Below are 13,193 nucleotides of genomic sequence, written 5' to 3'. Positions count from 1 at the left end.
CAGGACCATGCCGTCTGACTAGAGTTCACACCTCTGCAATAACTAAACAACATCCTGCTACATCATATCAGCCTGAGGTGTCAGGAACACAATGAGCACTGGACATAACAACCACATCATGTGTCATGGTGGAAGACAACTGATGCAGCGTCTGGGGCGCCTCACGATGCCCAGACAACAGGAGCAACCTCTTTTTCTTTTTCTTTTTTTCTTTTTTTTGTCTCTTCATGCCTAGTTTGACAATTTCTCTGACATGTTCTCTGACAAACAGCACTGCAGAGCATCATTTTGTGCACATCTGTAAACATGGCAGACTGACGATGTAGCCAGGTGAACAGGGAGGTTGGTCTCTGCTACCACATTAGTTTTTATTTTTATCAGGGCAAGTTTTAACATACGTAGACCAATGACTGTAAAAAACGCAAAGGACAGCACAAAACATAAACACCAAGTGGATTTCCATTAACCTGCTTAATTCACAATTTCATATTGCAAACTTGCAAACCCAGTGAAAGCAGTTCACAAAATATTTTCAGCCGTAATTCATTTGATGCATAAGGACTTTCATATCCTGACCTGCTCACAGAAAAGGCTGACTGTCCAAAATCGGAATGAATGGGTTTTTCTTTTGAATGTGGTGTGTTGGAATTTTTTTTATTGTCTTCCTATTTTGATTGTAGCCTCGTAAACCAGCCTCTCCCGGAAATGCACTGTGAAATGAAATGAAATGCATTTCCGGGAGAGGCTGGTTGCGAGGCTATTTTGATTGTGCATCATTTTACCAGGCTTTGTTTTCTCAGAAGCTGCTTGTGAACTCACCACAAGCGTTACAGCCACTGTTTCTAATTTGCTTGACTGTGTGCTCGCCTTATCCAGTAAGAGTGTTTGTACATGTCACAAGTTGAAGGATGAAACAAGAAGACACAAGATTGTTTTTTCCTTGCTAAGAGGGTTAATAAAAACCTGATAGTTTAAGTGAACATCATTTAATAACAATCAGTCAAATCTCCCCATATTGTCAGAGATCCTCTTTCAACTGCTGTAAATGTAAAATGTCAGTCGCTGGAAGTTTTCAACATGAATCATTTTATGACGCCCTTGCTAATGTGTTTGTTTCCAGGTAACTGACCACAAAGGCACAGTGAGGAGCTGCATGAGGGGGACTGAAGAGGAGGCAGCCGGAGCCTTGCTCGGTGTTACACTCATCCTCTATGGCACCCAACGCCCACGCAGGACCACGCAGGGTATGTGAAAGTGTCGACCACGAGCGACTTTGAACTCCTGCAAAAGCTACTTGTCGCTGTTTGACGCACGCACTGAGTGTACTTTTGATCAGCAGCATCTACAGAGAGTCAAATGAATTAAACTACATGTTTATTGTGACACAGAAAATTAGAGTAGAGAGTGAAAACTTGCTTCCCCTCCTCTCCCACCACCCCCAGCACCACCTGCCTCCTACCTGACATCTCTGCTTCTTGGCCTGAGCCAGTGTAGTCAGAAGAAGTCAGTTGGGCCACTGACCACAGGGACTGTGATGTGTAATTACAGCGTGACCCCTGGCTGCCCTTCCCAAGCCCGCCCCCTCCTCTTTTACAGTGTGTGTCAGCTCCCCCGGTGCCTACGACCTACTCACACACACACACATCGTTAGCCACGCGGGCACGAAGCCACAGCACCGTCCTCCCTGTCCCTGTCGGGGATTTTAGGGTTGTTAGAATCACCGAAGCATGCTGGGAGAGAGACACCGAACCAGACTTTTCTGTTGATCTCTGTCAGCGGGGGGTTCCCACCGGTCATGGAGGTCCTGGAATCTCATGGACTTTTTGATAGATAGCCAAGGAAAGTCAGGGACCTTAACAAATGTGCCCTTACAGTTGGGAAATTTTTCACTGAAGGTTTTATTGTACTTGTAATGTCATCACTTTTTTACGAGTGCCCAAATATTAACCCGGCTTTATTAAAAACCAGACCACGAGGAAGGAAGAACTGCTTCACCTCAGTTCTACAGACCTGGAAAAACTCATGGACTTTTCACCTGAGGGCCACAGTGGGAACCCTCTCTCCCTTTCTCTGTGTGTGTGTGTGTGACTTGCTCTGTTGCTCTCTCGTCTCTTTCTGTCAAGATGCTGATCTCTCTGTTGAGAAATCAATGCCCCCCCCCCCTCCTCCTCCTCCTCCTCCTCCTCCTCTCCCTCTCTCTCCATCCATCCATGTATCCCTCTCTGTCCTCCTGGATCTAACCCAAGTTCAAGCTGTTAGTCAATCTGCTGTCTACACACACACACACACATACACACACAGTGCTCATTCACAGGTTCTTACAGTGTTGCTGCTCCATAGCTTTATCCCCTGTGACATCATTCTGTAGTAGTTTACTGTACACTCTGGGCTCTGAACATCACACGCAGCCGTGATGCTGTGATGGCTCTTTCCTGACAAGCTGATGTTTTAATGAAGGTAGAATGAGTTTGTCAGGAGCTTCTCATGTTGTTAGCACATGATTCATTAAATACTTGGCTATTAACTTGGTATGGAAGCATCCTAAACAAACAAAATAAATGTTAAAGGGATAGTTCAACATTTTGGCAAAGTGGCCCATTGCCATAATCCCTATAGTTTTAGCAGTAGGTTCGTTACCTTTAATTGTCCGTGCAAGGTATTTTTAGAACGGCGGAGCAGAGCTGCAAGCTGCTCAGAGCTACACTACGGAGGCTAATGGGATTTCTTGGTTTCCCTCATCAAACTCATCACACATACACAATCCACACAACTCCAAAATGCTCTGGTGGACAAGTTGTGACCTGCACATTCACCACGCTATGAGATGCAAAACCGCTGATGCGCGTTCCCGTCGGTGGCAGTATTTCGGCAAGCAGTCTCTGCATTGAATTTACCTCGAAAACCATTATTATCTCATAGCGTGGTGAATGTGCAGGTCACAACTTGTCCACCAGAGCGTTTTGGAGTTGTTGATTTGTGTATTTGATGAGTTTGATGAGGGAAACCAAGATGTTGAACTATCCCTTTAAGGGACAGTAAACATACCGCTACAGCCAGCAGCTGGTTAGCTTAGCTTAGTACAAAGACCGTTTCACAGGGGGTTATGTACCTAGTTTTTGAATGAGCAACCAACTGATTCAACTAATTCCTGGATGACTCCCTCTAATTATTGTATTGTGTATGTGATGAGTTTGATGAGGGAAACCAAGAAATCTGCTCTGCTCCGCCGTTCTAAAAATAGCTTGCACCGACAATTAAAGGAAACAAACCTACTCCAAAAACTATAGGGATTATGGCAATGGCCAATTTGCCAAAAATGTTGAACTATCCCTTTAAATTGTGAGTTTTACAGAGAGTAATATACTCCCCTGGCTTTGTCCAGGCTTTATGCTAAACTAAGCTAAGGGCTTTTGCTCCATAAAGGTTTGCTGCAGAAATTGTGAATTTTTGTAAGTCAACCTGTGGGCATTGCATGGTTCCATCAATAAAAAGCCAATTGGATTTTTACATTTGCTGTGATAAAGGCTTAAAAGGTCACAACTCGGGGTACTCACGGATTTTATTTCGTAGAATAAAACATGAAAATGTCTCAAACCAAAAACCCATTCAGATAATCCCATTGACTTTGGGAGGAAGGACCCACAAGTGCTAAAATGCTAACTAAGTCACTCATAACACCTGCAGCACTTTGTTTAGCATAATGATCATGAGAGTGGTCAATTTTATCCTCTAGTTCTTCAAGAAAGCACATGTGTGTATTTCTAAAGGTGTCAGGCTAGAAAGAAGAAGAATTGATCATATTAAAATCAGTAGTACGTATGCCTGATTCTCATTAGGCTGTTGTCTAACACAGGATGCAGTAGTCCCTGCCAGATGTAGCCACACAGCCAAAAGCACGTGGACATCACTTAATAAGCCTAATCTACATGAGATTATTTATTATTGTCACTTTTCAGTGTTAATTTGATGCTATAACTAATGAATCACTATTGTTCTGTGAAGACCTTTCATAAGATGTTGGAAACTGGCTGCGGGCATTCAGCCACAAGAGCATTAGTGAGGTTGGGAACTCATACTGGGGGATAAGGCCATAGCTTGCAGGCATTTTCCAGTTCATGTTCCTCCTCACCATACTGGGAAAAAAACTTTTCCTCCTGACACCAGCTTTGTGCATTTTCATGGTGGAAAAAGGAAAGGGCCAAACACAAAGTTGGAAGCCCAAATGTCTTTGCATGGCATTGAGATATCTCTTAATTGGGACTAATGGGCCAAGCACAAACCATGAAAACAGCCTAGGGCTAAGGCGTACAATGGTATGTGCAGACGTTGTGTGTCAGCGTGCATGTTTGACTATATAATGTACGATGTTATTAACAAACATTCATCATTTAGCTTGGTAACTGCCTGTCCAGACTGTGTGTTAGCATTTAGCATGGAGTCTTTGTCTGGGGAAAGTCACAAGGCTTGTCCGGGGAGAGGTTTAGTATTACTTGGGGAATCTCTGGATTTTACTGGAGTGATTGTAATGATTTCTGTCCTGTTCCAGGTCTACCCTGTGATTATTATAGACCACACACATCCCAGTGTGAGCAAAAATTACCAAGCAACTAACATATACTGATTTTCCGTGACCCCCCTGTGTCCTCTGTTAAATCACTGTTCCTCTGTAATTCACTAGAGCTAAAAAAAAAAAGAAAAAGGAATACAGTTGCCAGTTAATAAGGCACACTTAGCTTAAACTAATGCAGTCTAATACAACACCCTTGCAATAATTCCTACCTTCATGCACCGCAGAGTTCAGCCTCCACAAATGGCCATCAAGTTGAATCAACACTTCAACAACAAGTGAACATAACAACCTTCATCAAAAAAGGTTTCACTGCAGCCGGCTGTTGTGCAGTCCACTGCTTTTACTTTTAAGTTAAGCAAACTGGCAACTCTGTGTACAGTATCTGCCTCCTGAGCTGCAGCTACACTCATTTCTACATTAGATTTGTGCACACATTTTTCTACTTTCCTTTTATATTATGTGTGCAGTATTTTGTATTTTGTATAATGCTGTATCTTTTTGAATATTCTACACCTATGTGAAAATTTTGTCACATGATCAATCAGGTGACCCATCATGTGTTTATAATCAGAGGCTTGCATTCTCACCCGTCTTAAGCCTGAGGAAGGGTTTCTGACCCGAAACGTTACTCCCTTGTTTCAATGATCATAAGTTATTGATCTGGAGCTGTTATTGGTGTGCGGACTTTCCTTTTTCCTATACATTAGATTTTGAAACACTTATGTCGTCCTGAGAGGAGAATACCAGGGAGAAGGGACAACAAATGTGGAGATCAGTGTAGGAAAATAAATATTTAATAAGATCAGTAAAACGCCTGTGTATTTAGACTAGTGGCAGCTGATTGATGATTTTGATAATCCCTTTCTTTTCAGTTTATAGTGTAATTTGCAACGAATATAACTGCTTTACTTCAATGCATTCATGATTATATGACCAACTGTATTTTCATGGACATGTTTGCAAATCCAATTGTTTTTCAAGAAAAAGTAAATCAGCAGTCCACTTCCTTAGCTCCCTGCCAACATCCTCCATGTCCATGTTTGCTTTGTAGCAGTTAGGCTGCAGATGCCTCGTGGTGAGCTTTTCACTCCTGGATGTGTAGGATGAATCTCCAGCTCCAGCCTGGGTCTCTTTTGTGATCCAGCCTCACAACCGTGTGTGTGTGTGTGTGCGTGCGTGCGTGTGTGTATGTATGTTTGCGCATGCTTCTCTCGCCTCTGTATGTGTGCGTGCCCCCGTGTGTGTTTGTTTGGTGGCTGTGTGGCAAGTGAAGGTAAATTGCTGTGATTATGTGGCAGTAATTGAACAGGGATGGTGTGTTTAATTGAGTTGTTGTGTCCTGATGTTTCTCTGTAGTAGTAGTAGCAGGAGCCGGCGTGCTGACAGGTGCCTCGTCTCGCCTCGCTGAGATTAGAGAGGTTTTTTTTATATATATATACACCGTCATGTAGGCTTTGTTGTGTCTTTTTTAGCCGTCTTTCTGTATGTTTTGGCTTAATCGTGTTTGTTTGGCTGAGGGATGTGTGTGTGGGTTTCTACTGTTGCGGCAGGTAGAGAGGGAAGCGTGCGGTTTATTAGATGCTTTTCTCAGCTCTGACAAGTAATACACAACACTGTTTATAAGAATGTATAGTTTTAAATTCATATTTGTGTGGGTGTGTGTCCACCTGTCTGTCAAACTGTGTCAGTATATTCACGCTTACTTCAGTACAGTTGTGTTTGTGTGGGTGTATTAGTGTATAAGTGTCCTGTGGGGTGTGAGTATAGGAAACTGTACCATTGTGTTTTTGTATTATTTATGTGCGTCTGTATACAAACCCATGGTAGGTGCATGTGCTGTATGTCCAAATATGTGTGTTATGTGCATGTGTGTGTGCATGTGGCTCTATCTGATCTGCCTCCTGGGCTCTATGGCCCAAATCAAATGGTAGGAAACATCAATTTCACCATCCCCTCTCCTCCTCCTCCTCCCCCTCCCTCCCCCTCCCCTCCTCTCTCCTTGTATAATTTCTCCTCTCTTCCTCCTCTCCTCCCCTCCAGCTCCTCTCCTCCTTCTCTCCTCCCTTCCTTGGTGTATTGCTCTCTGCGGAGGTGTGATTATGCTACTCCTCTGAGCACCAGTGATCTGAGGGGTTCAGTGTGTGTGTGTGTGTGTATGCATGTGTGTGTATCTGCGTGTGTGTTTGGTGACTGGTTGGTGATCTGAGCAGCCTGGCGCTGGGTATTGTACGGCGCAATTCATGGACGACGTCTCCAGCTGAATGCCTCCATTCACAATTACAGCCTCTCCATTAGCTGCAGCCCTCACCGCCTTGTTGTTGTCTTTTCTTCTTCTCTGCAAAAAAAAAAGAAAAAAAATAGAGAAAAAAAAAGCAATTAAAGCAGGACAAAAACAAGCTGGAGCACAAGCAGAGTACCTGGAAAAAGCAAATAAAAAAAAAACAGCAAGTGTGGGAGTGTGTGATTCTTCAGTTGGGGTTCACACTACACACTATCTCTGTTTTATCCTCAAGAAAAGCCTCCTGGATTTATTCAAACATTCATTCACTCACATGACAATCATCTCCTCCAAGAGACTCACACAACTACTCAGAGCCTAATGTGCATTTTTTTTTTTAAATCTCCTCTTATGTACTGTAAGTGCTCACGTCTTATGGCTCCAGATCAGATTCATTGACGAGCACAGGAAGTTGAGGACGCAGCCTTTAAAGGGACATTTTAGCACTGTTGTTCTTGAAGGAACAGGTGGAGGATTAGAGCTTTTATTTATGCTTAGATCAAAGTAAACACTGGTTGTGAGAGTCAGTTTTTTTTTTTCCTTTTTCTTTTTTTTGTTTACACCCAGTTTCACACTTTACAGTGTGTGAACACATAGAAGGTGCAGAAGCTGCATGCCCAGTATCAAGTTTTTCGAAATGCTGAATGAAAACGAAAATTGCATACAGGCTACACAATCAGAATGTTCAACTTAATTTAAGAAAATATTCAAAAGATATTATGCAAATGAAACTGATTTGTCTAATCATGAGATATGTGCACCCTGCATGATTTACCTGTTTCCCGAAACACACCCAATCACTACATCAGAGCTTTAGTTTGTTATGTGTACAAACTAACATCAGGATTGAACAGGCTTCATAAAAATACAGAGTTCACCCCTTTATTTTGATTGACCCACATTTCCTTTGAGTGTTTCATAATAAAAGCCACCAGGTGTTTGAATATTTGAGCAGCAGGAGTATTACCAAATTGACCCAACGGTTTCTTATACAGCTCAGGCCTCATGTGAGGGAATGGCTCTGCACCGATCCCAGCTGACATTGGCTGTCCATACACAATTAATACAAATATAAAATATATATAAATGTATGAAAAATTGCATTTGATTTTAAGAAAATCTTCAGTACTGGAAGTGTAAGAACTGTATAAGAAGGAAAACTTTAGCAGATTCAAGGATTTCCAGTCAGCAGAGGAGGACCCTGAGAAACCTGTTTCTATTTTGTATTCTTTTATTTTCATGTTTTCATCTCTCCCTCCTGCCCACTTGGTGCATTTAAGGACCTAATAGCCACTTTATGCTTGGAAACTTTTCAAACATTTGTGAAAAATTTTCTTGACATTTGGATAAAAACATAGCTGTCGAGGCAGAAGGCGCCAAACGACACTTTAACAGTAGTTCTATGCTTTCTGTTTTTGTCCTTTCAGAGAGACCCCCGCAGAGTATTGTGTCCATGGGGTCGCGTCACCCTGTCCCACACAGGGGGGGTCACCAGGAGGGGGACTGTTGCCCCCCTCCGGATCTGATTGAATGGATCTACCGAATGGAGAGAGACAGGAAGGTGCGGGCTGCTGATATCACCGTCCCAGCCCGGCCCAAGGTACAGTACAGTACTATATATACAGACCTGGAACACACGTTTCACACATCACACACTGTGATTTACTATTCCAATAAATCACTGGCGCCACCTAATTTCCTATGGATTTCAATTTCCCTCTGGACATATCTGCATTGATCAACTTCAGGTGTAAGGATGTGCCAGGCGTCGCTCACTGTGACACTGAAGAATGGCTCACAGATCTCTGCCATGAGTGTGTGTGTGCGTGCGTGTGCGTGCGTTTGTGTGTGCGTCTGCCTGCCTTCCTGCGTGTGTGTGTGCGTATACGGGTACAACGAAAGAGGGATTTGTGCAGATGCAGCGTTTCTGTTGAACACTGTCATCACCGTCAAGGCTTTAGGATACAAATCCTTGAGTCTGAGTAATAACATCTGAAAATGTCAGAACCATACAGACAGAGATAGGGATCAGACGGTTGAATCAAGACTTGAGATATTGTTATTCTGATCATATCAGCTCGTACACTGAGTCTAGGCCTGATTATAAGGAACAATTAAATATCATTCTTGCTTCTCCAACAGTTGTGACTGCAGGAATAAAAAAAAGAAAAGACGAGGGTATGACTCCCTTTTGAAATTAGAGGGCATTTTGTGGTCTATTTAATCATCTTCCGGCTCAGTGTGTTTGAACTGAAACAAATATAATTCTCTTTCACACTCAGGATTTTCCTCTCACAATCATCGAAGCCTTCTGTCTGTGTCCTTTATGCCGCATTATCAGGCCAATTATAGCTCTGACAAAAAAAAAAAAAGAAAGTGCCGCTGGACGACAGGTAGCTCTGTTTGTGTGCATGCTGCTGCCCGACATGTCCTTGCAGGGGTACATGGTCTCGGGGCCTGTAGATGAGTTTTGTAGATGAGTTTTGAGCCGGTGTTAGGAGGCAACGACGACGAGGCCTGACAACGTCTTTACCCCGAGTTCCTCCCCTAGAGGCAGATCTGAATGGATCGTAGAGGCTAGGAGGAGAAATAAATTGGAGAAAAGGATAAATCGATGCTTGGCGGAGAGGCAAACAGACCTTCCAACCCCCGGCCCAGACACACACACACACACACACACACACACACACACACACATGTACCACAGCGTGGCTTTTTTTCCTTGGGCTGTATTGGATTGGTATGCAGAGCTGAGGAGAGAGACGCTCAGAAAAGACTTGGCCTACAAATGATGTCCTTTGTTTGATCCATTAGGTTGGGGGGTTGGTTAGGGGGAGGGGGGGTAGGATGGGGAGGGTCGTCCCACAGAGACGGTGGAAGGGCTGGGAAACAAACATCTCTGTCTGTGAGCCTCGCTCTCCCTCACTAACAGCTTCTCATCTAAGGGAGGAGAAAGAGATGGGCTCCAGGAAAATCTGGTTATCATGTGTTTCTGTTGATGAGTTAGAGGGCACGGAGGATAACACTGTAGCTATGTGTGCTTCCACTGCTGAGACACATGCTAAATTTACCCATCCCAAGCTTTCAGTCGGAAGGATATTTCCACTTTAGGAATAAAGTGTGTTATTTTTTCATAATTCTTTTTTTTTTGGTACTTCCCATGACTCATAATAACACTGCCTTCACCAGCTTCGTTCCCGGTGCTTGGCATCACTCACCACGAGCAGTCACTCAGGTGTGTTCTGAAAATGATCTCCAAAACTACAAAGTAGAAATAACGATCCTGATTTAACCTAAAGACTCAACATCTTTTATGTTTCCAAGTCAGATTCACTAAACTATTCGCGAGAATTTGATCATTGTAATCACGTCCTCCATATTACTTGTCCCCCTGTTGGTCTCATTCACAAAAATGACCTGCAAGAAAGAGGCCTTGAAACACTGTTGTCAAAATTCAGCCGACAAAAGCGACAAATTTAGCAGTGTCCGATGGGCTATTAGAAAATAATGTCCACACTGTGTCTTCAGAGTGGCAGCAGAAGCACACAATGAAGTATGAATGGTTTGATATGCTAACATGTGGCTGATAGGGATGACAACATTTGTCATGGTCTCGAGAGGATGAACCCCACCGACTCTGATGATCCTCTGATTTTGGCTCCAACGCCACCAACTGGTCACATTTTTTCAGTTAACTTAACAGATTCAAGACGATTTCAAGTCATTGAATATTAACTAGTGAGGCAGACAATGCTATACAATGCTTTAGCATGGACTGTGAAGGTAATGATACATTATTGATCCTGAGGGAAATTTAGAAATCTAAAGGCTGACACATTACATGAGGTGGAAAGATATGATTACGCAATATTAATAAAAATGTTCTGAATTAAATTATCTTAGGTTACAAAATCATTTTATTCTTCTCATATTAAGGTGTACCACTTTAATAAGCCGATTCCAGTGGCCACAGACTTTGTGTAGGTACTTGTTTACTATCTCAGTATTGGAGTCAATGGAGTTTCCCATGTTCTCAATTCACTACTGAATGTTCCATATTGTTTTGAGGTCAGGTGTAGCTCTCCAACCTTTTGGAGATTTTCAAGTGGCCATAAGCTGCTATGCTTGTTAGCATGCGGATGCTACCGTATAGAAAGCTAACCTGTTACATTTCAGGAGCACAGGAAGACTAAACTCAATGAGACGAGTTCATTTTAATCCCTAAGTCAAACAAGTGCTTTTCCCTGGTGGAGAAAGACAGGCTGTCTGTACATCACTCTGATGTTATGTGTTCTGCATGAACATATTTATAAGACAAACTCCTATCAAATCTAAACTTCACCCTTAGCCCTTATGCTTAGGTGTTTGCTCCATTGCAGCTCTTCCTATCTCCACCCCGCCACACTATTTCTATTTCTCCTATTTTCAACACATGCACTTTTCTAAGCTCCTCACCAGCAACAGCATACGTCGCCATTTATTTTGGCTTGGGAGTTCTCTTTTCACTCCATGTCTTTTTATAGTTTTGTCGTTCATACTGTACGCCCCGCTGTGCTTCTATTTTCATGAATGCTGTGAGAAATAATTGAAAGCGCCGTGTACGCTGCCGTCTGTTGCAGTGCTCCCACTTCCTCATGCCTTGTAAATACTGTATCACTGAAACCCCCGCTGTAAGCTGCCGGCTCGGGATTCCTCACAACTCTGAGACGTCAACACTCACTGAAAACTTGAGCCAAGATCAAATCATAACTGGAATCTGAACGTCGCTGCTGTGGACAGACCCGGGTTTTGATTGATTTCAAATTCAGCTGTTTGTCCTTGTCTTTTTCCTCGAGCAAACAAGAGTTGAATCAGATTTGTCTGAACAGCTAACGTCCTGTTACTTCTTGTGAGAGTGTTTTCTCAATTTTTTTTTCTTCCACTGGTGACATCTGTAAGGAGGGGGAAAGGATGTCAAAGGAGTCACAACCCCTGCTGCAAGTGGGGCTGGTGTGAAACGCAACAGACGGAGGGACCTCGAGGAGTCTTAACAAGAATGAATAATGTACCACAACAACTATAAATAAAATCGTAGCTTTTTAGGATTAGATTAAAGGGCCACTTCACAGATTCATCATGTGGCTGTCAGTACACTAGTCATGAGGGGAACTACTCAGCCTGTGAAAATAATGTCTTCTGTGGTGGAGCTGTCTGAGAAAACAACCCCTCACACTGTCATCAGATCTGGTCCAGATACTCAAGTCAAGTCAAGAAGTCAAAAACACATATGGAAACACATTTAATGAGTGTTTCTGTACCGTGTCTTTGTTTTTCTTTTAAATTATGGCTTTTTTTAAAAAGCTGAAACAACTGAGAATCAATCAGAATAATAATTGACCACTATTTAAATAACTGATGAAGCATTTGCATCATTTAACCAATATTCCCTAGTTACAGATGTTAGATTGTAAATATTTCTTGCGTGATATGTGATTTGGACAAAAACTGGTAATTTGAAGACATCGCCTTGTGCTTTAGGAGGATTCATTCATGATTTTCTGACATTTTATAGATGAACCAACTGAGAAAATAATCAGCTGATCCTCTGATATTGAAAATAATTGTTTTCTGTGTCTTCCTTGTGTCGTCCAACAGGTAAAGAAGTCCCCTGTGAGACCTGCCGCTGTGATGGAGTTTGATCAGCCGAAGATCATTTCAGATGAAGTGATCAGAGAGATCAGGTCCTCACCATGAGAGCAGATCCTCCAAGACGTCGTCACGGCAGCGGTGCAACAGTCAGACTCTTCACATCCAGGAGGCAGAGGAACTGTGAGCAGGAAGGCAGGGGAGGGAGGGAGGGAGGGAGGGAGGGAGGGAGGGGCCAGTGGGTAGAGAGGTGGAGAAACAAATATGAGTAATGGTTAAATAAAGACTGTTATTTCCCTCTGTGCAGCACGCCAACTGATCATGAATCAATTCCATGTACTGTATTTCAACCGTGTGGCCTCAGCGTCAGCACAGATCATTTATTGTAGATTCTTAACTTGGCTTTAACACTCAATCCCTCTCCCTGCCACAGAAACACACACAAACATATAAATCCTTCCCCAAAAAACAGATAGTCCCATGAACGGGGCCTCGGCCTCGCTCATCCCCACCGTTCCTTTGCCTATGAATGTTGCAAAGGTTAGTGAAAGATATGTTTGTCTTTTTCCACTTCAGTGAAGGGTGAATTCAGCTCGGTGCAATAAGAAATGGATTACCTATTTATTCAAGGGGCTGTGTCACTCCTCATTGAGTTGGACAAATAACAAATTAATTTCTAGCCGCCTAATTTCTCTCTGTTCTCCACTGAATTTTCCGATA

At 42.8% G+C, this 13,193-nt stretch overlaps 1 protein-coding gene across 1 annotated transcript in view; it reads left to right on the top strand.

Moving 5' to 3' along the window:
- The window catches only part of LOC310999766 (PC3-like endoprotease variant B), a gene marked incomplete at both ends in the record, with an annotated part of 161,223 nt that extends 148,642 nt beyond the window's left edge, over positions 1-12,581 (top strand). Inside the window, 3 exons of the mRNA XM_083990320.1 lie at positions 1,121-1,244; positions 8,276-8,448; positions 12,483-12,581. Coding sequence (XP_083846446.1) covers positions 1,121-1,244; positions 8,276-8,448; positions 12,483-12,581 — 396 coding nt within the window. The remainder of the gene's footprint in view (positions 1-1,120; positions 1,245-8,275; positions 8,449-12,482) is intronic.
- Positions 12,582-13,193: the final 612 nt, after the last annotated feature.

Source organism: Trachurus trachurus (assembly GCF_905171665.1).
Source record: "Trachurus trachurus genome assembly, chromosome: 16".
NCBI lineage: Eukaryota > Metazoa > Chordata > Actinopteri > Carangiformes > Carangidae > Trachurus > Trachurus trachurus.
The sequence above is the reverse complement of the archived record's forward strand: the minus strand, read 5'-3'. Positions and strand labels throughout refer to the sequence as shown.